Here is a 25,989-nt window from a genome sequence, read left to right as displayed (position 1 = left end):
GGATCACTTTAGAGTATGTTGACTCAGCTTTTCAGGTTCAGCTACACCAAGGCCTTTTATTAATCAGTTTCATGTCAATCCATCTGACAGTTCATTTATTCACTTTGAACCAGCGTTAACCAACAGTGCATTTCACTAGCTTAACTGCTAGCTCACATTATTCCTGTGTATTATTGATGAATAGCCATCCTCCTACTCCAGGCAGAAGTGGTTTATAGGCAGGTTTACATTTATTGGCTTAGCAGAGACAAACAACTTGTTTTATTTTCACATGAAAATATAATTTGTTTCTCTGTTAAAATGTAAAGGCAGACATAAAAAAAATAAAAACTGAAAAGAGAAATGCTTTGATTCCTAGCACCACAATGTGTAGGTTTTGTTTTCTGAAAATCCTAAATTTTAAAAATCCATACAAATATGTTAACACTATTCTTCTCTTCATTCTTACTGAAAAGCCTTAAAACTATACAGAGACTAGACCTGATCATCTTAACTTTTTATTCATGTTATGTTCTCATGCATTCAAATATGCTGCTGCAAGAAGACACGGTCCACTGCAGTTTAAACGGGGTCCTAGAGATGAGCACAGCTCAGCATATGTTTCCAGTAGTAACGGAGTTAATAGAAAAATCCAAAGAAAATGGTATCGACCTGCTGATTATGCAACAGAGTCCCTCTAAGTAAACAATAAATGGTTAAACTACCAATAGTTGGCACTGCATTATTTCCACCCACATCTGTGTATAATTGACTGTTCTAATATATAACTTTGATTGATTGATTTATATTTAAGATACAAATTTAAACACAGATACATTTCCAGATTCATTTGAAATTTAAAACAAATATAATGTGCACAAATAAACGTAAAATATGTGATATCAGACAACCTTTATATGTTCAGTCCTGGATTTCTGCCATTTTAAATACTTATATGAAAGACAGTGTGCACATCCTACAAAATGCGCAAAATAATTTGAAAAACCAGCCAATCCTAATCTTTAATTAGAGTCTATTGTCGAGTTACTGTATGTGGAAGAAACGGCAGAATGACGATGAAACCTGTTGTCCACGTGTTACTGGCACGTGTTGTAGATCTGGATTTGTTTGTTGATGCCGTTGAGGATGTCTTTCATCGTTCCCTCCAAGCCGTCCAACTGACGAGCTTTCCCCTCCAACTTCTTCTGGTTCTCCTCATAGTTCTTCTCTAGCTCTGTGGGAACCAGAACATTTTAGGATCGGTTACACATGCAGGCATTAACAGAATTTGGAGCCACTGTAAGTCATCTTGAATGACACAATTTGATCAATTAATTCTTTTAAATAGACTGAGGGAACACTTTGGCCTGCCGGAAACCATTTTAACTGGTTTACCTTCTATCCCTCAGGCAGAGAACTCTTTGCCATTTCTGAAAATACTAAAATTAAATTGTGAGGTTCCTCAAGGATCAAGTTAGTTATCCATCCATTTTCTGCCACTTATCCAGGGCTGGGTTGTGTTGGCATCCATGGGATCCCAAGACATTCCCAGGCCAAGAAAGATATGTAATCCCTCCAGCGTGTTATGGGTCTGCATGGGGTCTCCTCCCAGTTGGATGTGCTCTGAACACCTCTAAAGGGAGGCGTCCAGGAGGCATCCTGACCAGGTGCCCAACCCACCTCAGATGGCTCCTTTCAATGTTAGGGAGCAGCGGCTCTACTCCTAGCCTCCCCCGGTTGTCTGAACTCTCTACGGCTAAGCCCTGACACTCTCTGGAGGAAACTCATTTTGGCCGCTTGTATCAACAAACTCAAACACTTCTTTCAGTCACTACCCAAAGCTCGTGACCATAGGTGAGAGTTGGAATGTAGAATGTCTTGTAAATTGAGAGCTTCGCCTTCAGGCACAATTAGGATAAAACTGAAATATTAGTTATGGGGTCTAGACTTCAGAGAGAGAAACTAGTTACAATCTATATTCTCTCTTGGGTCATCTCGCTCGAGTCTTTTAGTTTTTCAAAAGAGCAAGAGCAGTTTTTAATTTTCACACTACGGCCTGTTGGAGCTGCTTAATGACTATTATGTAATTTAGATAATGAGGCAACCTGCTCAACCCAGTATGTATGTAATGCATGAATAAACAATAGAAGTGGAGCGATGTCCTACTTCTGATTTAAATGTTTTACTGCCATTTATTCATTTTACTTTATAGTGTCTTATGATTTCACTTGTATTATATCCATTTTTCATGTGGATTAGTCTCAAATTGCTTGCTAGTCACCTTAAGTACTTTAAAATGCACTAATCTGCATAAAAGGCGGCATACTAATACATTTTGAGTCTAGACTTGAAACTATAGCTTCAATATTCAATTAGTATCTGCTCTTCTTTCACTATCCATGTTGCAGGAATTGTTTCTTAAATAAAAACCAATAGTGTTCTTACTCCAAACACATAAACCCCCTTCTATCACTTCATTCATACATAAATATATAGACATGGATAAGCACCTGCTAGTCTCTGCAGCTTGTTCTGGGCATCTCTTAGTAGTTCCTTTGCTTCATCTCTGAGGCTCTCGGCCCTCTTCTTGGCATCCTGTACAGCTTTGGCCTTGGTGTCAACCCGCTGCTGCACCTCATGGTATTTATCTGTCAGTTGGCCGTCTAGAATCTGAGAATAAAGACAAGGGAGAGTTTATTGCAGATAGCTGAGTAAGCTTTTTATAATGCATGCTAATTCAGAGACACACAGACATACCTGCTTGGCTTCCTTTGCCTTGTCTCGTGCCATGGTGGCTGTCTCTTCGGCTCTGGCTGCTGCCATGCTGTTGTTTGCACGCTTGGTCTTCAGGGCATTGATCTCCCGTCCCAGTGTGCCCAGACGGTCCATGGCCTCATTTAGATTCTTCTCACTGTTTGATGTCTCTGACTCAATCTGAGTAAGGCATGTACAAGCAAGTGAATTCTAATCCTTCTGGAATAATATCATCTCACAAAGTTTACTTTTGTTGGATATAAGTACCATGTTATTATTCAGGGGTGTGATCTTTAAAACGTTGTCCTGGATGTTCATGTAATGACCAACTTGTATGCATGTGATTTGAACATTTTCAACATATTAGAAGAATCAATACAGTTCTAGCACTAGTCTGTCTACTCTTTGTTACAATATGTTGTACAAAACATATTTAAGCCATTTGGTACCAAAATCCTTAAAACTCTCCATTAACCAATTTTTGGACACTTGGGATCAGTGGAAGCTGTAAACACAACATTGACGTATAATCGCTTTCTAAATTCGATATTGCGAATACATTGACGAACAGTTGCTAACTAATACATCAAGGGCAACATTAACATCAATCCAGAGTCATGTTTCTGGCTGTTCAGGGAATGTAAGTCCAATGCTGACTCTTCTTTTAGCTATGTTTTTGTTTTTGACCAATTCTTTGAAGGAAGAATCTTTCTCTTTAGCTGCTAAATGCTAAATTGCTAACTGCTTCAGTCTGCTGTTTGGTGCTTTCTTGCTAGTGTACAGTGGCTTTATCAGAGCTTTTGACTGAGCTTCCAGCTGTGTCTGAAAATGATGCTGGTGAAAGCAGTATGAGTGAGACTAAAACAGTAATGTTGTAGGTCATAATGCAAAAATGCAGAAAATGAACTGAAAGACGCTAAAATGCGCCATAGAGATGTAGAGTTAAGCAATCATTCTCTATAGGTTCATCACTACAAGCATCTTCTTTAAGATATGCATCATTGTATCCATTGCAAATATTAAAATAAAATACTTTTTTACTTAATTTTCACAATAGATAATAACCTAAACATCCATCACATACATCTAGTGAATGGGTCATACGTATATTGCAACATAAAACACTGTTCTTTTGGCTGGAAAACCAAATTATAGCCTACAGATCTAAATAAATATTATTTTATTGCTCAGTTTTGCCTCATGTTTGCTGGCTTCTTTTTTGGTTACCTGTACCAGCCGGTCCTCAGTCTCCCGTATGTCATTTCTGGCTCTTTTTATGGCCTTCTCTGCTGACGTCTGTGCAGTCTTAGCATCCACCAAGGCCTGTTTCACTGTCTCTGCTGTGGTCTTCACCCCCTCAGAACGATGCCTTAACAATAATATAGTGTTATTGATAGGACAATGTTTAAGAGAGGACACATCAGCATAAAATGCACTACAAACGATTGATAGTAGATTTTAGGTAGAAAGAGAGAAGGTTTCATTATTTCATCTCTGTATCTCTGCCGTGTTGAATGTGTGCCATTTACGGCTGCCAATGCATCTGCTTTACGCCTGACTCTATTCCAACTACCTTGCCCTCTTGGCATCCAGCAGCAGCTTTTCTGCCTTGCGGACATCATCCTGCGTCTTCGCCAAGATGGCATCCACACTGGAAAGGCTGCTAACCCGCTCTTTGATTTCATCAGCAAGATGTCTGATCTGAAGAGGTGAAGCAGGGATGGAGAGCTCCAACACGCGGTTGGCTACTGCCTCAATACTGTCGGGGTCTGCGCCCTCCTCTGATAGAAAGACATGAGAAGTGTCAGGGTTAGAAAAAGGGTTGTTCTTCGTAAAGTTGTAAATATAATGTAGATGTCAGACTTACGAGTGAGGAATTCTCTGATCTGTTTGATGAGGTCTCTCAGGTCGTTGTTGGAGCGCTCCACTTTGTTCTTGGTGGCTGTGGCTTTGTCCAGAGCTGCCTGAGCTTTACCTTTGGCCTCCTCTGCCTTGGTCTTAGCCTCTGCCACCTGAGTGAAAGGCAGAAATGTTTACCCAAGCTATTGCCTATATTTAGTCTAGTCTTAATGTGTCTATGTGTCCCAGAATGCAGCTGCATTGCCCATTCAAAACACACAAGCTAAAGTGTCATTTCAAGAGTGTAAAATCTCCATTCTGAGTGATTCGGTCTATGATGTAGTCTGTAGTCTAGTTTTTCAGGCGACTCACAGTGAACAACGATGGATTTGAATTGAAACTACAGTATAATATGGTTGTGTATGCAACATCATAACAAGTTCAACTCTGACAAAAATTTAATTAAAAAACACTCCATAAAGAATTGCTTTGTAGAGTCAGGAGGGAACATAAAACACTTGCAAATGAGATTCATCCCTGAAGTCTTGCTGCATTCCATTCTGCTTTAATGAGAAGTGGACAAAAAGCTTTCTTCCAGCCACCTCTATAATGATTTTCTCCCTGTATGACTGTTTCATATTGGTGCAAAGAGGCAGCTCTAGAAAAATGTACCAGATACAATATATGTGACATTTTGAAGTCCAAAAGTATAGTATCTCCTCATGTGTTTTCACACCTTGGTAAAGAGTCCCTCCACCTCTCCCATCGCTTTGTTCAGCTCCTTGTCTGCAAGTTTGGCTCTCTCCAGGGCGTTGTCAGCAGCTGCCACGGCACCATTACAGTTCAGACCTCCACAGTGACGGTTACCGTCATCATCACGACAACCTGCACCCCCGCACGGACTCTCCCCACAGGGAACATCGCCTGGAGCACCGCAAACCTGTTGGGACAGGTGCACATGTACTTTGAAAATGATCATAATTAAAGTGTGTATGTGTATGACTGAAACACTTCACTCCCTTTTGTGAAAGTAAGAGATTAAAATAGTAAAAAGAGTAAAAAAAGTAGGTAAATCAAATACAATACAGCACAGGATAAAAAGAGGGTAAGCAAAGTAAAACGTGCAACACGGTTCAGTAAAATACACATAAAACTAGTCATGAGTACAGGTTTGTTGCTAAATAAACCAGGATTTGGTGAGTCTCTTAAAAGTTGGGAAGGCTGCAGCAAATTTCAAGTGTTCAGGGAGCAAGTTACTCCAATTTTGTGAATTTATAGACCATAAATAATTGTATTAAATGATTAGGGTAATTTGTTTGTACTTTACACATGCATGGAAACTTTTTTCTATGAGGAACGAGATCAAACCTTTTCATTGATCTTCTTCACATCCAGGCCCTGTGCTCTGGTGTTGAGATCTCCCAGCGCACGCTTGTTAGCTGCATTTTTCCGGTTAAAGTCGTCTTTCTTGACGGTGATGAGGCGCTCGGTGCGGCGGCGGGTGTCTGCGGATTGGCTGACGGTGCTGGGCTTGGTGGTGGTTGATTCATTGGCTCGCCGCTCCGCATCACGAGACCTGTTGTAGGAGCTGCGGATGCTGTCATACGCACCTGCAGGAAAAAGTAGGAGGGAGGAAGAAAAGCACATTCAGTTCGATTAAAGTGATGTTTGGAGTAAATTTGGGGATTCTTAAAGCCCTCCTCCACTCAGAAATATGCTTCTCTTCTTGTTCACTGTGTAGAATGGTGTATGAGCAGAGTTTGACACTAATAGGCTGTTTTCACATTGGTCTGCTGAAAGTGGAAAGTTTCTCTGTGCTCATTAATAGTCTCATTTTAAAGGGGCAGAGCCTAAGAGCATGATTTGTGACATCACAACTAGCTTGGAAGCCTCCAGTTTAAGTCCCAGTGTCCAACACTTCTGAGATAAAATATTTTTGCATATTCATAGATCCTGGACTTTTTAATGAGGGAGAAGTATATGCCATTTTAAGGATTTTAATGTGGTAATTATACTTTTTGTTTTTAAACCACCACTTCCAAGTAGTGAGTATTCTTACATATCTTAATACATGTCTGGAGGGGATCTTTAAGGACTCAGGGAAAGAGGATTAGGAATAATGATGCTTTGTGTGAAGTTTAAATGGAGCAGAATATGTAAGGGGGTGAAATATTAAATAATGCAGATGGTTAAAGACAACACTCTGTCTCACCTAGGAAGTTGGAGTTTTTTAGGATATCCAGTTGCCGATGTAGCTGCTCTGAAGTGAGGTTTAGTTCTTTGGCCTCTCTCTCCAGAGCGCTGAGCTCCTTGCTTGCCTCAGAGTTGCTGTCTTGGACGATGGTCAGGTCTCCTTCAAGGCGGTTCAAGGTGTCAGTGGTGTCACCAATCTGTGTTCTACGGGACAAGAAGTTTGTTGGAAGGGATGCAAATTGTAATTCTGTTGTGAATAAAAATGTACTTTCATGAATAAATGAGTAAATCTGCAACGGGGATGAAGTTACATTTTCCTCAAGCGCCACTGACTTGATATTACTGAAATAGTCATTCAAAAAATGTGAAAAGCAGTTGGATGTAATAATACCTAAGATCTTCAATAAGCTCCATCAGAGTAGCAACGGCTGCAACAGTGGCATTGCGTGCGTTGACAATGTCCCGAGCCTGTGCCAGTTTCTCCTCCAGGTCCCTGAAAGCCTTCTCATAGGCCCCAGTAAGCCCAGTGGTCTGAATCTCATGGGCACGCTCAGCCAGAGACTTGGTACGCACTGCCAGGTCCTGGTGATGAGACAGATGATATGTATTGTGAACAGAAGGCTTGACTCTTTGCCAGTCAGAATATTGAATATTTCACATTTGATTTCTGCAGATTGAGGATCAGACCTCCTCCTCTACATGAAACTGCACCTGCACTATGCGATCCCAGTCCCCAAAGCACTGGTGACAGGGCTGGCAGTTGGGGAACTGGCCAGAAAAGCCTCTAGCACACTGGTCACAGCGGACACCTGACACCCCCTGCTGGCAAACACAGTGGCCTGTCAGCCGGTTGCACTGAGAGGTCTCAATGCCACGCCAGTCACAGTCACAAGCTGGGAGGAGAGAAGAGGAGAACAGTTAATATGATATGACCGAGACTTAATGCATTATTTTTGGGTTAGGGTTAAAAGATCTGTGTTACTCTGAAAAAGATAATATTATAAGACTTGACTTTGAAAGGCACATAAATGGAAGTACAAAACTGCTTTGCCTGGTGTTTTTTCTGGTGTTGAATATTTCCCTCTTAAAGTAGTCATAAATATATCATATAATTACTACAGTCAGCACTGGACCACAGGCGTCATCTGTATTTCTGGGGCTTAAACTTGATTCTTTTTTTTAAAGCCAACATCTCCACCTAATAAAAAACACCTGGCTTTAACCCCACACATACACCACCTGTGCAATCTAATGCAATTCAATATAGCAGCTCATTCATAAATTTTCAGTTTTTGTTGACATGGTCAGAAAGTTCATGGTTCTCCTTTATATTTAGTATTGAGGCTGTATAAAATGTTTTTTGTGTAAGTGCAACTGTTCTTAACGTTAACACAACACCGCATGTGCATATGGATAATATACTGTATATTAGGAACACTCTTTTTTCAGCAGTAGAAGTTATGGCAGAGCTGTTGTGTTAGGTTGCATCAGATTGCAAACATTGTTCCTAATAAAATGCACCATGAGTGTCCCACCAGCAAATGAAAGGACTGCGTCGCTAGCTAGCCAAACACACTTAGCAACAGGCTTTTTAGCTAGCTATCTAACTTTCTTCATAAACACCAGCCAGTGCAAGTAAAGTTATACATCCATATACTGTGTGCTAAAGTCATAGCATACAAGCTCTTATAACAGTAGCTAAAACATTTTAAAGTGGCACGCCAACTTTCTATGAAGTTTTTAGTTGTAGTAGTAGTAATTAAGAGAAAATATTATTGTACACAGACAAAATGTCATGATGCAATAAAGTCTGAGACTTATTTCCAGTCTGGTCTTCATGAAGGGAAAGGGCATGTGTGTCATAGTGTCTGTGAATTTTTAATTAACTCTTAGTTGTGTATAAATAACTACACACCAATTGTCGAACATTAAATATAAGCTGCGTTACCTGGATGGTAACCTGGCTCTGGTGTTAGCTAAATGTCATTAGGAGCACATGCTGAGCTCAATATGTTCATTAACAACTCTTCTTTCTGTCTTTAATGATTTTTGCACAGTTCAGAGATGTACTGAGCAGCTGGAGCTTTTTTTTTTGGTGCCTCTGTTGTTCATAACAGCTACTACACTGTTTCTAAGAGCTTGCATTATATCTTCATGTTTCTAACCTCTGCACTGTGTGCTTGGGTCTCCCCAGTAGTTCTCCTGGCAGTCTGTGCAGGTCTTCCCTCCAAATCCATCCCGACACTGACACTGACCTGTAAACTGCACGACAGAAAGTGGAACAATAGTAATATGGCACATCGATTATTGTCAGTGAGTATGAGAACATATTTAGACTTTGAGTACAATGACTTCAGGTCCAAGCATCCCTTACCTCGTTACATGAGGAGGTGACAGAGTTGTTGGGGTCACAGGCGCAGGCTTCACAACCCTTTCCACTGGCCAGGTTCCAGTGGTTGGGAGCGCAATGGTCACATGTCAGACCCATAACGTTTGGTAGACACTGACACTGGCCTGAGGCTCGCTGGCACACACACTCCTCACGTTCCATACACTGACTGCGTTCAGTGCCCAGGAAGTTACATATACATTCTGATGGGCAAAAAAGAAGAACATTGTCAGCATGGTATTGCAATCCTGTGCGTAGTTGGATCTGTAATAAGTACATTAACATAATAAAATGCTTTCTTGATGAACATGTTACTCACTCCTGCAATTGCGTCGGGATGCGTCCCCGAAATAGCCGCTCTTGCAGATGCCACAGTTGGGGCCTTCGGTGTTGTAGAGGCATTTCCTGCACTCTCCCTTCTGTCTGTCGCATGCGTCCGTGTCTGACATATCTATATTGTTGTTGCACTGGCACGGCTGGCAGCGCCCTCCCTGCTGAGAGGGGTTACCATAGTAACCGGGGGCACATTCCTCACATCTGGCGCCTGAATTGGGAGAAAAAGCAAATAGAACAGGACAAGTTACAACGAGAAAGGAGGGAGAATATATGATTATTGACGAGTAGTGGTTCTGCCAAGTGTGGATGAAGTGCCCTTAAGAATATCCAAAGCTGTTTTTAGGGTGTTGTAGCATAACATCAGCAGCATCAACATCTAATCTCTGTTTTACAATGTAATGAGGACCCTATTCATGTATAAACGGTCACTAGATTTGACCCAGACCAAGGTTAAACTGTTTTCAGTGGACAGGTCCATTGAAATAAACAGGTTTAACACTTATCAGTTTTGTTAATCATCACTCAATGGGGTTTGGTTAACCAGCTGTGATTAGTTAAGTATCATCACACCCATAGTGGATTATACATATAATATAAAGTAACAACCAGTGATTCCCAAACTTTTAGGCTGATGTACCCTCTAAATATGTCACCCGTAGCGCTCCAAAAATGAATGGATAAACGTATTCAACCCTTCTAATTATATAAAACTAGCACAGCGCTCGTTCAAAATGTGCCTGTTTGGAACGGGCCGACTGCCAAGCCTCCAGTTTTGTTAATTCAACCCACAGAAAAATGTGTACTATTGATGTGAATGAGCTGATACACCAATACGAAAGAAACTAACATTATACAGCTTATAGAATATTATACATACATATTATAGAGCTTTTGAAAAAAATGTGAATCTTAAAATGAAGTCAGTTGATCATATTGGGCTCTACCATTGTTTATTTTCCATGCCTTTCTGTTTGGATTTGAGTGTCTTGTAGTGGTGTTTCACAATGGCCACAGTCTGGGAACATATGAGACATAGTGGTTTTGAACTGCCTGTGGGGAGAATGAACATGGGAGAGTTCCATTCTGGATTAAAAGCTCTGTCGACTTTTATCTTTTTAGAGAATTCCATTAAATGACTTTTTCGCTTATTTCGCTGACTGCAGTCTCTCATCTTGCCCCTCCCATGTGTGTGCCACTGTGTGTATCTCACTTGCTGACTGAGTTACAATGCTTATGGGAATGCACACATTTGATTGGCTGAGTTAATGAGATGATTTACAATGCATGCAACTGGTCTGTGCTATTAAGATTAGAAAGCTGTGATAGATAGAATAAAAGCATTCAAAATTCAATAATTCTCTATAATATATAAATATTCTCTATATCTAGATGCTCTTTCAACAATTTTTCTATAACTTTAAGCTTCTACATGAGTGTCCCGTGCAGTTTGTGTTTTTGATTTCATCCTAAACACAAATACCTACATATACATTTTTACCAATAATCATTCTTTCTGCTCTCCAATCTCTCCACACTGCAGAAGTACAGCACAGCTACTATAACAGTCAGGGGGACTACTGCAGCCTTTTCCCAGGGAGCCACTCATTAGGCTTTTTTTCCTCTAATTGGCACTCCCTTTATGTTCCATTCAAAAGAAGAAATACCTGGCATATTTGTGTCCAGCAGGAAGGAGCACAGAAGGAAATTAGAGAAAGGAGGAATGAGAGGGTGGGTAGGGCTGCACTGATAGAGTAAAAGTTCAAGTGCAGGAAGGATTAGATGAAAGAAAAAGAAAAAAAAAGAGAAAGTTAGATGGAGGAGAGGGATGGAAGAGAGAGGGGGAGTAACGAGCAGGAGTGGCAGTGAATAAACGAAGGGAAATCTGTGTAGAAAGAAAATATAGTCTAACATTTTTAGAGTCAACTGTACTTCCTTGTTTTTTTAAACAGCATTTTCTGTATATTTGATCCTTTATATTAATACAAGTTTAATACATAAATGTGTTTGTTTGTTCTGTGTGTTTTTTTTATTCATATCTAATTGAAGTTATTGAATAAAATGAGTGCACTGAAACAGTATCCACCACTGGGAATTTATTGTTTATAGTTAAACTGTAACATAATACAGCCTCCATTATTTATCTCTGTCATAAGTGTTTGAGAACAACATTTGAGGGATTATTGCATAAAAAACATGTTTTTATGTATATATTATATATTCTGTATGTAGCATTATCACCCAATATATCGATATCAGATATTTTTTTGGTCCCTAATATCTGTATCGGCATCAGCCCCAAAAATCCAGTCGGGCCCTAAAGCCGATATGATTTTTTTTTTTGAGCCAAGTCTCAAGTGTCAGAGTGGAGTCAGCCAGAGTGGAGGGTAGGGTTGGTGGGAAATGAAGAAGGAAGAGAAGCACGGGGGTCAACCATCATTACTCACGCTTAAAAATGGTCGCCCCGGAGCGTTTAACAATCCCTGTGCCAGTAGAGTAGTACAAGGGAGGGAGGAAATGACACAAGTTACTATTACCAGAGCCCATCAGGAAACAGTGTTGTCACCTTCTTATGCAAGGTAGAAGATTGGAGTTTTATTATTAAACTTTTAGACCTGATCTGAAGCTTAATAAATACTGTTGGTGACTGACTCAGTGTGTCAGCAGGAGGAGTCACATTTTTTCAGAGTGCAACTTGAACACTTTGCTACATGGATCTAAAACATGACGTAATGTGACCGAAATCCATACTACATACTAACAGTAGATAGTATATACATAATGGATATAGAATGGCAGGAATACTTCCTGTTTCAGTAGTGACATAGAAATGTGGGACAACATTTTTTACATAGAATTTCATAAATGAAAATTTCACTTATATTAGTAAACATCTAAGACTTACATACTTTATATAATTTGGTTTTTTGGTTGTGGGACTGCAGTTTGCACCATTTTGGTAGAATGGCCTACATACTAACCTTTATATCTTCATAATATACTGTTTTTGCCGGGTTAGGGTTATGGTTATCAATGCACTTAACTGTTTTATTAAGCAATATTATACACTATATAGACCATTGACGTTAAATCAAACTATGACTTCTAAATGGACTTTTAATAGTTATGTTTTTGTTTCTGAACTGTTTCACTACTATTCACAGTTTATTCTATTTTTCCCAGTTATGAACAGCTTCTTTAATTCATCTGTGCATTGCACTGAGAGAGAACAGTGTCCATCAACAGCACACTGTTGCTTTTACAGTGTGAACACAATACATATACTCAAAACATGTTTGGAAATAGTATGAAGTATGGAATTGGGACATAGTCTACAGCCACGTTAGCTGAATGCTAACATGTTCACAATAACAATGCTAACATGCTAAAGTTAAGCAGGTATAATGTTTACCATGTTCATCATCTTACTTTAGCATGTTAACATTAGCTAATGAGCACTAACCACAAAGTACAGATTGCTGGGATTGTCATCAGTGTTTGGTTGTGAACAAACATCTTGGTGAATAGGAAATTTAAACCTGATGAAAAGTTATTACAATTCATTCCTGATAGTAACATGAATGTGATGAAATAATGACAATTGCTCCAATAGTTACCATCACTAGAGCCATGCAGCTAGCGTGGCTAAAATCTAGTTGCTAGATTCATAATGAGTTCATTGTGAATGTTTATGAGTCCAAAGAGGATGAAACCTCCAAATTTTGGTTGGGGGCTTAAGAGACGCCACAGTTCTGTATGCATGTTTATAGGTTCATCTCAACCACTAAGGCTCGACTGTAAGATCAGATTTTCCTTTGATAAAACTCCAGTCTCCTAAAAACAAGACTTTACCAATATACATGTTGACAAAGTGCTCTATTCTGGTTCTCTTCATTCATTAAACTAACAGAGATCCATTGTGGTGAATGTGTCATCTGGCTTAAATAAACACACCACAGACAAAATGACTTATGTTTTTGTATCAAATAAGGTTTTACAGCAATGTTTTATGGCTGAAACAATTCATATGATGAAGAGCAGCACCATGATGCTTTATGATGGTTTAACAGATGCTCAAAATGTCATAGATTTTGTAGAAAATTCATGAATCCTGAATCCTGAAGAATGAATGTCTACTGTAACTGCAGAGATGTATCTGACCATACCTATGATCCGATCAGAGGATGAAGAGAAGCAGGAGAAAAAGAAAGCAAGAAAGCAGAAAGCAAGAATTGGCAGGACAGAAGAAGAAATATAGGGACAAAGCATGATGTAATGATCCTAAGCTCACCTGTGTAACCCTGGTTACAGTTGCAGATGATTTGACGGTTACGGTTGTCTTGGTAACAAGATGCAGCAAAGTGGCGTCCGCTGTTGGGCCCGTCCGGACAGGGGCACGGACGACACTGACCTATGCCCAAAACCGGATTACCATAGTAACCATTGGCACATCTACAGAAAGATAAAGTTTACAGAGTTAAAGGTGAAGCAACACAACTTGAAAGAGCAATAAACAAGAAGAACATCAATAAATTATAATCTCTGTTGGTTGATCAAAGAAATGTGAGTGTTTTGTAGCTCTGGACTGTAACAAACCAGTGTGGTTGCAAACACCAGCTAACTAAAGACTACAAGACCTACAAAATGTCGAAACTGCTTTGCTGCTCAAACCACAGAACATGGTGAAACCACAGGATGTGGGGAAGGCACAAGTGATCCTAAATGAGGTGTGCTGAAAATGATTCCACTATGAGAGATCCACAAATGGAATCGAATCATGATATTTAAATACTGTGTAAAGTGTGTAAAATTCATAAATGTATTTCAAAACATATTATACATGTTAAATAATTGTTACTGAAAACATGTGGCTCAAACATATAGGGCTGAGCTGGCAGAAGAAAGCTGCTGGACGAAGCATCCATTTTTCATGTTGTCATGGTGATATTTGATTGACAGTTGCCACTTGAGAGGGGCGTGGTTTCTTCGCCTTTCAGCAGACACGCCCATAGTGTTTGAGAGCAGCCTCATTTTATATATACTTGGCTTTTTTTTTTAAAAACTTGACAGAGTGGTTAATAACACACTTTTCTGTGGTATGTCAAACTCAAAAGATATTGTTGCTTTACACAGATTTTAACAAAAACACACGAGGAGTCACTGTGAGGCAGACTGTGTCCAGTTTACAGGTGCAGGTGTGATGCACTGTATTTCAGACACTTGGAAGGCTTGTATCAAACAAAAAAAGCAGGTGTAAACGGGGTTAAGATGGCAACCATGAACCATAATGACCTGGGTTTGCATCTGGCAGGTGAGCTTTGTTGCATTCCCTTTCTTATTATATTTCTACTGTGGTCTCTCTGATAAAGGCATTCAAACTAAAAAAAACATGTCAAACATTTATGCTCCAGAAATCTTGATGACATAAAAAATAAAGATCTTGAGAGTAGTTAACAGAGTTTACAAAAAATGTATAATGTCATTAAAAGATAAACAACTAAAAAGTGATGAGAGAAAAATCATATTAAATCAATGAAATCATATAAACCCTAACCCATCATTATGTATAAGCCTCACTGAGGGGCCTCTCTGGGGTTTTGAAAAGATTTCCTTGTCCCCTTAGAGGAGAGGCCACTGTAAACAAAGTGCAGTGCTGTGCAGAGGAAGCTACATTGTACTGTACACTGAACACATCTGAGCCATGTGGATTAAATGATGTTGTTTTCTGTAAATGTTCTGAAAAAAATAATCCAGTGTCTGTTTTATGATGTTTCCTAAACACTGGCAGTGACGGTGTACTATTACTATAACCACATACTCCAAATCCCCTTTCTCCAAATATTTCAGTCTGTAAAGGCAAGGCCAGGCTTGTATACATGTGGAGCTTTGATGCATCTTATTAGAGTACTTGTCATTCTAATTTCCCATGAAGCTCACTGAATGACTCCTATATCATTAACAGTAGTGGCTTTGTGCTATTGCATTCCAGCAACACAACAAACTTTTTACCCTCCAAAGCCTTTAAATCTCTCTCTTTATCCTCATGTCAGTATATGATATTTTATCCATCACCTGTCACACTTGTCTCCTCCGGTGTTGTCCCTGCAGCCGATGCAGGCTCCGTTCCTCTGGTCGCACTCGTCAGCATGTCCGTTACACTGGCAGGGTCGGCAGCTGGGGAAGCCCCAGTGACCCGCCTGACATCTGTCGCACTGCTGACCGAAAGCTCCGGGGCGGCACTGACAGTGACCGGTGAACTTGTCACACAGCCGAGTCACAGAACCTTCCAGACTGCAACCGCAGGCTGGACGGAGGGAGAGAAAAGGAGAAGGAAGGGAGTAGGAAGAGGAGAAATCAAATAGGGAATAAATAGTTTGAGTAAAGCAGCTTTGGATTTTCAGAGACACTAGAGGGCGCCAGCAGCATAGTATAGGACTAATCAGAGGCAGTGCACTTAAGATGCACAGTAGAGTAAAATAAGTACATTCTACAGATGTTTATCTCTTTCATTTGTAATAAAATAAAAGATGATATGCAAAGGTTACATTTTACAGCAATGCTGCTTCATAAGCTGTTATAACAATGCAATGACATTTGAAACATAAGTTGTAAGATGACGACCAGGTTAAGGGCTTAAACAGATGGAACATGTAATTAGTAATGAATATAGCAGATAACCCTCCTTAAACATGTCTGGATCCATTATTTATCACCTATGCAGCCTGATGGTCCAAAGCCATAAGTTCCCGGAGCACACTGGTCACAACGTCGACCAATCACGTTTGGCCTGCAGCGACACTGGCCCCCACGGACATCACACATGGAGCTGACGGACCCCTGAGGGTCGCAATTACAAGCTGGAGGAGGACAGAGAAGAACAGACATTAAGTCACTGAAACTTAATGAGAACATCCTGCACGTTAACATGGATCATAATTCTGGGAACAAGATGAACAAATAAAGCCTAATGGCTCAAATCTGAGTTCTCGCCACTTTTTGTGTGAGAAAATAGAAAAGTAGAATGATTCTGCAGTTAACGTGCCTAGTTTTTAATATTTCAAAAGACGATAAAACTGTTTCTGGACATATTTGTGGGAACAGTGTCTTAAGCCTCTAATTGGGTGTCTCTCATGGCAACTGTTAACTGAGATTAACATTAAAAGAAGAAATGTTTCTCTTTTTCTTCTAGAAGCCCACATAACTTTATAGGACATTGTTCACGCCAGGTGTCCATATGAACAGTAAAAGAGGTTTTCCTCTCTGTAATCATTCCTCCTGTTCATACTGACTATTACAAGATCTCCTTCAAATGTGCTTTCAATGTAAAGTGATGGAGGACTAAATCCACAGTGAGTCCACACAGTCATTTAAAAGTAGACGAGAAGCTTCTATTCAGCTTCAGCAGTGTGAGTTAGTCATATCAAGTGATATCTGACACATTTACAGTCTTTTTAGCATCTAATTCCCTCTTAGTGTTTCCCTGTTGAGCTGTGGTGGAAGTATAGTAACAAAAAGACTTTGGTAGTAAAAAGACAGTAATGTTGATTTGACTCATTTGGATGGCTGAAGCTTCATATTATCTTCAGATCAACTTCTAAATACATTTTTGCATTGTGGATTTTGTCCTCCATCACTTACATTGTAAATGTATTAAGAAAAGATCTTCTAATGGTTCTAATGAACAGGAGGAATGACTACAGCAAGAAAAACAGGTTTAATGTCCATTTGGGCAACTGACTGCTTTTTAAGACTTGAAAATTGTGAGCCTGTTTCTAAGTCTTTGAATTTCATTCTAATGCTAAAAATGATCTACATTACCATATCTTGCAATACCAGGTTTATGCTCATGCAGATGAGAAAAGAATCAATGAACTCTCTAGAAATTCCTAATTTCAGAATCATAATAATGTTAACTTCATTGATCTGAATGATGAAGCTATGTTTCCTCCACAGAGTTACATCACCCAGCACTCATTCAAACAAGGCAGAAATGTTTCTATTGCACTCACACAGGGCCCCGTCATTGATGATGGCCGACATGCTGGTGATTAGCTTAGCACAGGTGTCACTCATCAGTGGGCGGGTCACGCTCTTTGGTCCCTCGTGGCAGCGATACCGCTCATAGGTCTGCTTCCTGTTGTTGGAGGCCAGATCCCCTGCGTTGAACATCTCCATGGAGGAGTGGCGTGGCATCAAGGCGATCTGGAGCGGCAGAACAGGGATGTATGAAATATCTCGCTTTATTTATGAGTCAGATGCTTATTTTAGAGGAATCGGAAATAAAGAAGTCATCTCACAGAGTCCACAAGGACGAGAGCGTTGGCCGCTCCATTCAGGATGCTGTTGGCGTCCTGGTATCGGGTGAACTCAAAGCGGAGGGTGTAAGTCACACCTCTCTCCAAACACACAGGCTGAGGAGGGATCACGAACCTGGAGCAAACAGTCAGCACACAGTTTACATTCAGTCCTTTAGTGTGTATGTGAGTTTGCATGTATTCGGCGCCACAAACCTGGCTCCGGCCGGCATGGAGACAATGAGTCTATCGTCGTCTGGGATGGTGTTTCCACAGGGGCTGCTGGTAGGAATTGGACCGGGACGGATCACTGTGATTCGCACCTCCTCCCAGTCCCGGGGCATCTGGATAGAATCAGTGTTTTGTATGGTTAATATGCAGATTATGAAACATGGGAGTATGACACTATGATAGATGAGATCATAAAAACACCTGTGACTCGTAGCGGATAAGCAGGTCATATTCCATGGAGTAGGGAATGTTGTTGATGTGGAACTCCAAGGTGCCACCCTCAGGTATCCGGGCGAACCCAGTTCCAGTCCATGTTGCTGGACGACCTTGCTGGTGCTCCCTGTACTCCAACATAGAACCCTGAGGATATGTAGATATAGTCAGGTACTGATTCAGGTATGTTTATACATATTTCCAAATTTCCAAGTACAAATTGATAAATGGCACCAACTGTCACAACCAGGCCTGTCACGATAACTACTTTTGTTGGACGATATATTGTCTCAGAAATGATCTCGATACATTTTATTGTCATTTGAAGATCATTTTAAGCTACTGATATAATGATAATATAATAGCATAATAATGCAAGGTGGGTGAGGGTTGGGATTGGAGAGTGGGTGCTACACAATCATGTAATTATTGTGACAGGCCGAGTCACAACTGCACAACTTTTGTCAGTACAAAAGTGGGTCCATGTAGAATATGCGTTAGCTCACCTGTCCCATTTTGGCCAACTCAGCCTCATAAAGGAAGTAGTCCATAGTCATGAAGAAATATCCAGACTCCACCTGCGTACACTGGCGTCCTGTCATGTGACTGCGGCAGCGACACTGGCCGCTCTCCATGGAGCAGCTACGGAGAAGAAGAAGACATAAATAGTTTTGTGACTTCACTGCTTCACTACAGTTTATATTATAGAGCCTAGCGGCAAATTCTGGGCGTCTAGCCTTTGATCAGTGATGTAAACAATTACTATTTCAATTTATACAGCAAAGCCCTTTCTACTGTAAATCAAAGATTGAAGTCTAAAATCTCCAAATGACTGTTTACTGTGACTAAAATCATTACTGTCTTATGACAACACTGAGAGAGTACAGGCACGCAAGCAGCTCTGTGAGGTTGTACTTATAGGCTCAGCTGGGCTTTGAGTCAGATGTAATGTTCACTATGTTCACCTTCTTAGTTCAGCGTGTTAGCATGCTAACGTTAGATCATTCAGAGTGGGGTTTTTGTTTAGGTATTATGTCATGAAATAAAGTAGAGGATGAATTAAAAAACTGAGTAACAAAAGAAAAGTTAAGGGAAGACCAGTTGTTGAGATATTAATCTGGGCTATTTATTAGCATGGCAACACTTAGGCTATATGTAATTGATGTTCTTGGTGTTTTGGCTTGTATCAGTCAATGTTATTACCAAAAAGAATAAATATCTTTAATTTATTTCTCTTAAGTTTTTAGCATGCCTAAAAATAGAAAAAAAAGACAATGTTTGTTGTCCATTATCAGGAAATTAAATTAGCACAGTATTTAAATACAATATGTAAACCTTTAGCGGCACAAACATTTATGAGTTAATAACATGTTGTGTTATTGCACTTATTAATAGTTATTTTTAATTTTTTGTGTAGTATCTTTTTTTTTGGGGGGGGGGGGTGTTGATTGGTGAGGATATATATAGGATGGTTATGGGGATTGTTTTTATGTTTGTGGTGGTGGAAAATGAAAAGGAAAATTGGTCACAAAATCACAAGTGGTGTACAAAATGATTGCTCCCAGAGCGGAGGCTGACAAATGATAAATGAGATAAATGATTTCTGAGTGTTAAGTGTTGAAAGTGGTCTGCATGCTGTATCCTCTCATTTGAAACAGCCTCATATTTGATTTGATGACTTGTTATTCAGAGGACTGTTTCACAAAAGTGATTGGCGAGCACTGATTACACAAGTATCACAAATGTTGTCAGTGTGCTGCTTCACAAATAATTGTCACTCACTGCAGATACATTTGCACTCCTACAGTCCTCTTTTACACTCATGGCTTCCAAGTGTAGTATGATGTTTCTTTTGGTTAGTTCACAGTGCCAAATCTTAGTTGAAATGATCTAATTTTACAAGGTGCAGCTTGCGTGTTACAAATTTGGTGTAATGGGCCCCTGGGTTGAAGCTACGTCATCACTCACTGGTTGTCCAGGGCTCCTCCGATATCACACTCACAGCTTCTGCAGCCGTTCAGATCATGGCTGAGGGCCCAGTGTTCTGTCTAGAAACACACAAGGACAGACAGAGGACAGGTTGATTGACAGACAGACACAAACAGAAGCAACAGTAAGCTCCAGACAGACATGATGCATCCGTCTCTGTGCTATTGTAAACTGCCTGAGAGGGGGAACTTCCACTGCAGTTTTAACTGTCATGACTGAGTGTGAGTCATACATACTGTATCCAGCTCTCTAATCCAATAAAACAACATTCATAGCTGTGGGGCATATCATTACTGCCCCATTCCTTTCAATTGACATTGTGAGATTTTCTTCTCCTCTAAAAAGAGCTGACTTGACAGTGTGAACACAGGACTTTTTTACAGTCAGCAATTTTACTTTTTGAACTCTAATACATTTTTTTGGCTAATGTATTTGGACTTTGAACTGATCATAAATTATAACTTTTGTGGTTTCCCAATTAGAGTTATATAAGAATTTGGTCACATTTACATTGTTTTTCAGTCAGTCCAGTTAGTTTGTGGTTAAAACCTTCTACAGTGATACTGGTCTGTGATTGGTTGTTTTCTAACACTTGATAGCTATTTGGAAAGCCAATAAAAGAAACAGTAAGGCAGTGACGTCATCAACTTTTACTTCTTCAGTGAGGCAGATTCTTTTTATATGAAAAAGGATATTTATAATATTACTAAATCAAACACAGATTCACCACAATAAGTCATAATGATTTTTCCACTGTTATATTCCACTAATTATTTTTAATATGAGGCTTCGCAGGGGCTTATCGGACGACAGGATCCACTTTCGGACCTGGTCCAGGCCTGACCATTTTAGGCCTGCTGTAACCCACACCGACCAGACGAGCCTCAAATCCCTGGGCTAAATTTAGACACAGAGCCCAGGCAGGAGCTCACATTCCTGCCTATACTATTCCTGGCTGAGTGGGTTTGGGACAAGAGGTTGAATTAGAACAGGAAGCTGATCATAACCTAGTATCTCAGGCTGCTGGGCAGAGAGAGTGAGAGAGAAATAGAAGAAAGAAACAGACAGTGATGGTAACAAGCAGCACTTATTTAGAAGTCAGATGCAGTGCTTGTATTTATATTTGATTGTGTCATGTTCACTATCAAGCACAGACAGAGAGTAAAAGACAAAAAGAAGATGAAAGATATAATGTGAATATTGGAGATCTCTTTGTGCCATCATCTTACCAGACACTGGTCACAGCTGCGTCCAGTGACAAGACGCTTGCAGAAGCAGTCTCCACTGACAGGGTCACACTGGGAGCTACCTGACACTGTTCCCCGATGGTCACACCGGCAGGCTGGGGTGAGGGAGGGGGGGAGAGAGAAGAGGACAAAATGAGAAAGTCAGTTACTGGAATCAAGATTAGAGGAGAGGAGCTGGTCTAAATGTTAATTATCTCATCCTTGTAACCTTTTGTATAACTGTGTGCTCTCAGCAAGTCAGCAGTTGCTGGTCAGAGGTGTGTTTTTTGCCCTGTCTTTTGCCTCTCAGGCAATATTAAGTCCTCTTGGTGGAGGTTTTTATGCAGACAGATTTAATGTGCTTTTGTTTAAATATAATTGTCTATAAAAGGCTATAAAATGCTGATGATATAAATACAGAAAATAGCCTGATATAGGAACAAACCTACATCCTTGTAGTAGGCGACTAAACACAACAACTTCGGTCTTTATAACATTTCTATGTGTGTGTGTGAGCTCTACCAGAGACTGTACTCACGCTGGCAGCCCTGAGGGTTGTCAGCACTCAGGCCGAAGAAGCCGGTCCTACACTTGTCGCAGCGTGGACCTTCCACATTGGCCTTGCAGCGGCACTGACCTCCCATCATGCCGAGGGAAGGGTCGGTGTGGCTGTCGCACAACCCTCCGTTCTGAGAGCCGTCTGGGTCGCAGTCACAAGCTGCAGAGACAGACAGCACACATGAGCTTTTAGTGCATGAGAAAGTTGTAGATATTAAGAAATGAAATGTTGCACATTCACACAATTTCACAAACACTGAACATTTGTCTAGAAAAGTGTATCTAATCTTTTTTTTGAGTTTTTAAACAAGGCTATTACGTACATATATGAAGAAAGAAAAAGAAAAAAATCATACTTGTAGTATTCTTCAAATTACAGGTCACCAATGGCGCCATCATGTGACCAATTATAACTTTTATAACTATAACTGTGTTGTTGCTAATAACTTGAATGACAATTAAGAGGATTTCTGTGATCAGTAATGATATCTCATATGGGACACATCCATTTGACTCCACTCAACTTTTTGCATCTTCTCATACATGTTTCATTAAATGTTCACCCATCTTGGTACACATAATATGAATCAGCAATCAGTTTATTTTTTTATTTCAATGCCATTTTCCCCAATTGTTTGCCTATAAGCTAGCAGGTGTTGTATCAAAGACAAACACGGACACAACATTTAAACTTCAACATGAATCTGCATCAAACTGTAGTAACGTGAGCACATATGAACACACAGCAAATGTGTCAAATTTGATGATTTGATTTCACCTGCTGTACAGGTGGTACAACAGTACATGTAACTTTAGATTAATAAAATAATGGCATGGTTATAACACTGAGCTTATTCAAATCTTGCTAATCTCATTTTGTATAATACTTTATAATTCTCCAAAACATTTTGCATATTCTCACCAGCTGCGCTGCACTTCTAGCATTTAAAGAACAATGAGATATAAAATGTAAATCATGATTCATCTGTTTATCTTAAGAAACTTTTTCAATCGTAGCAGCAGCTGGCAGCAGATTCATTTTCTCCAGAAAATGTAAATATATATCGAATGATGGATAGAGTGACAGTTTACTCAAGTAAAAGTATAGTTACTTCATGATTATACTGACTCAAGTAGAAGTAAAAGTATTCATAAAAAACTAATCAAATAGTGAGTAACTTCATTAGATGCATTTAATTATATTACAATGTACATCCAAATGATATGGTCAGTAATTTTCAGTTCTTTTTTCTCTTTTTCCCATATTTTCAAAAAAATACATCTTTTGAAACCACTAACCTAATTACATGAATGTATTAAACACATATGTGAAGTGCATACTGTTGATATAGTTCAAATTTTGAAGCTAAGTAATGTACTGCTGTTGGTCAGATACTGTTTTCTTTTGGCACTACATTTTGTCAACCTTAGAACTTCTGTATTCCTACACATGCCTCGCATTATATTATGCTGCAGATCAGCTGTTTGGGTGAGAAAGTGCAGACGGCTGACCTGCAGGATAACAGAAGCTATACAATCTAACCACCAATATTCAAGTTCATATAACAGAGTAAACGTACTGTGCTACTCCCCACCACTGCTGATATGAAACTCATCACACTCACCTATGCAGACTCGTGGGTCCCTGATATCTTTGATGGGGTCTTTGTAATAGAAAGGTTTGCACATCTCACAGTTGCGTCCCATGGTGTTGTGCTGACACTCATCACACACTCCTCCGCTGACGTTACCCGTGGCCAAATACACCGCCATGTCAAAGTGGCACTGGCTTGAGTGGCTGTTACAGTTACACTCTAGAAAACACATTCATTCAAACTAATTAGAAACGCTTTATACTTATTTAGGGAAACAATTATAAAACAAGTGGTACATGTGATCTTTTCTTCTGTGCTTCCTCCTCTGTACTCACTCTTGCAGGCGTTGGTGTTGCGTCCCTCGGCCGGCCTCCAGGGCATGTCGTTGTGGAAGTCGGCACATTGCTCGCAGTTCAAACCCTTGGTGTTATGGTTACACACACACCTGCCGTGAACCTTGAAGACGAGTTATGGCAATTTATAAGAAACTGAGAATCATTGCAGAGGAAATTACAGGAGGACTGCTAATTAAAGGTTTATACTGTAACTGAACCTTCATCACTCACCATTCCTTCTATATCATCCTTGATGCCGTCTATAGGGGCGCACTCGGAGGCGTGGCCGTAGCAGAAGCAGTTTCCACGTACGACAAGCTCGTAGATGGCGTAGTAATATTTTTCTTTGATTTCAGGTCTGGGGTCTAGCAGGTTGTCTCCCAGCGTGTGAAGTTTGGTGAAGTTTACCCTCAAGTTGGTGATCTTTAGCTGGTCTGTTGGACAGAAGATACAGATAATTGAGAGAGGAACAGGATGCAGGTGTGCAGTCATGTAAGGCTTCTTTACATCTGGACATTGGAGTTTAGTTCGGTGTGATATGAGGGTTGAAATGGTTTTAAAATATGGTTTAAAACAAAGAAAAGCTTAAAAACTAAGCCATAAAAAAACCCTCCCTAAAGACAAACATACATGAGTGTACACACAGCTCTTTTCCCTCAGTAAGAGTCAGGGCCGGTGGAGCGTGACAGAGCTGAGTGTGTGGCAATGCATCATGGGTGAGCAACAGTTAATGACCTGGGATAGTCTCAGTAGAAGAGAAATCAGTTTAAATCCCAAAGTCATGTTAAACGATTTCCAATTTGTAAGCTATTTCACCGTAAGTGCAAATACATAGTGAAATCTTTAATTATCTTTATGGGAATAAAAGTTTATTTACATGATTGAAATACAACATATCTATACACATCAAACTAGTGGGCATATATCCATTTTCTAGAGATTGAAGACTCAAATGCCAATGTGTACACTATCAAGTCAGTCTAAAAATGACAGGTCAGGTGTTCATATGGACACTGAAAGAGGATTTCTGGCTGTAATCATTCCTCCTGTTTATACTGACCAGTAGAAGATTCCTTTCAAGTGCACTTATAATAGAAGTTATGAAGGACTAAATGCACAGTCTGGGTTTATCTGAGGCTTATATGAGGCTTCAGCTTTCTGAGTTAGTCAAAAAAAAGTGGATATAGGCTACAGTTAGAGTATTTGAAGTAAATAATTCCCTCTTTGTGTTTGACTGGATGGTGTGTTTTTTAGCTGCAGTGAAAGGATGGCAACACAACAGAGAATATGTCACTGACATGACTGTTTTAAAGGTATTGGACTGGGCTAATCTGGACTGCAGAAGCCTCATATTAGGTTCAGATCAACTTTTAAATACATTTTTACACAGGAAGAGGACTGTGGATTCACTTATATTGTAAGTGTATTATGAAGGGAGCTTCTAATGGTCAATATGAACAGGAGGGATCATTACAGCAAGAAAAACATGTGTCTGTGTTTGTTTGGGCTTCAAACTATTTTAGAAAATTGTGAACTTATCCTTTAAGACATTTCAGTTTGAATCAGTGTAGTTTACTGACCAAACTGAGCCACAGAAACCTGAAACTCCTTTTTTTTACTTACTTTTGTTCCTTTTTCTAAATATGTCTTAAAGTGTTATCCTACAGGTTGGATGGAAAGAGGTTTTGTCAGAACACTCACATCTGAACAGCGTTTCCATTTTCCCTACCCTGATTTCCTCTGACAAAGCCAGCCACTATCAAAATATAATGTGTCACCTTCAAGTGCATTAAGGAGTAAAAGTGGGAAAAAAATGACTTTTGGAATAAAACGTGGTGTTGAAATGTTTCTTCCCACATCCTGCCTCTTTATCCTCTTTATCCTTTCAAACTAACTGAAGAGAGCTCACACTAGGGGAGGAAGATACTGCATTTCCAGGGAGTTTGTGTTTTCACCCTGTCATTCTGCTGGAACAGAACATCCTCTGCTGCTACAGTTCAGCTGTTCACCAGTATCCATTACCACACACACACACACACACAGGCTACAAACAGTGACTAA

At 39.9% G+C, this 25,989-nt stretch overlaps 1 protein-coding gene across 1 annotated transcript in view; it reads right to left on the bottom strand.

Annotated features, from left to right (window-relative positions):
• Positions 1 to 25,989, bottom strand: part of lamb2 (laminin, beta 2 (laminin S)) — a 53,536-nt gene continuing 27,547 nt past the window's right edge. Inside the window, exons 8-35 of the mRNA XM_053316955.1 lie at positions 24,160 to 24,362; positions 23,929 to 24,049; positions 23,624 to 23,812; positions 21,979 to 22,158; positions 21,444 to 21,556; positions 20,194 to 20,273; positions 18,732 to 18,867; positions 18,214 to 18,372; positions 17,998 to 18,125; positions 17,785 to 17,917; positions 17,497 to 17,689; positions 16,201 to 16,344; positions 15,560 to 15,791; positions 13,779 to 13,939; positions 9,474 to 9,698; positions 9,140 to 9,357; positions 8,931 to 9,027; positions 7,477 to 7,658; positions 7,157 to 7,347; positions 6,785 to 6,969; positions 5,941 to 6,182; positions 5,309 to 5,512; positions 4,601 to 4,745; positions 4,307 to 4,514; positions 3,961 to 4,102; positions 2,737 to 2,913; positions 2,490 to 2,649; positions 1 to 1,213 (exon numbers count right to left, since the gene is read on the bottom strand). Of these exons, the coding sequence (XP_053172930.1) occupies positions 1,077 to 1,213; positions 2,490 to 2,649; positions 2,737 to 2,913; positions 3,961 to 4,102; positions 4,307 to 4,514; positions 4,601 to 4,745; positions 5,309 to 5,512; positions 5,941 to 6,182; positions 6,785 to 6,969; positions 7,157 to 7,347; positions 7,477 to 7,658; positions 8,931 to 9,027; positions 9,140 to 9,357; positions 9,474 to 9,698; positions 13,779 to 13,939; positions 15,560 to 15,791; positions 16,201 to 16,344; positions 17,497 to 17,689; positions 17,785 to 17,917; positions 17,998 to 18,125; positions 18,214 to 18,372; positions 18,732 to 18,867; positions 20,194 to 20,273; positions 21,444 to 21,556; positions 21,979 to 22,158; positions 23,624 to 23,812; positions 23,929 to 24,049; positions 24,160 to 24,362 (4,685 nt within the window). The 3' untranslated portion in view covers positions 1 to 1,076. The remainder of the gene's footprint in view (positions 1,214 to 2,489; positions 2,650 to 2,736; positions 2,914 to 3,960; positions 4,103 to 4,306; positions 4,515 to 4,600; positions 4,746 to 5,308; positions 5,513 to 5,940; positions 6,183 to 6,784; positions 6,970 to 7,156; positions 7,348 to 7,476; positions 7,659 to 8,930; positions 9,028 to 9,139; positions 9,358 to 9,473; positions 9,699 to 13,778; positions 13,940 to 15,559; positions 15,792 to 16,200; positions 16,345 to 17,496; positions 17,690 to 17,784; positions 17,918 to 17,997; positions 18,126 to 18,213; positions 18,373 to 18,731; positions 18,868 to 20,193; positions 20,274 to 21,443; positions 21,557 to 21,978; positions 22,159 to 23,623; positions 23,813 to 23,928; positions 24,050 to 24,159; positions 24,363 to 25,989) is intronic.

This window comes from Scomber japonicus, chromosome 4 (assembly GCF_027409825.1).
Source record: "Scomber japonicus isolate fScoJap1 chromosome 4, fScoJap1.pri, whole genome shotgun sequence".
In the NCBI taxonomy this organism is placed as follows: Eukaryota; Metazoa; Chordata; class Actinopteri; order Scombriformes; family Scombridae; genus Scomber; species Scomber japonicus.
Note: the sequence above shows the minus strand (reverse complement) of the source record. Positions and strands in the feature narration are given on the sequence as shown.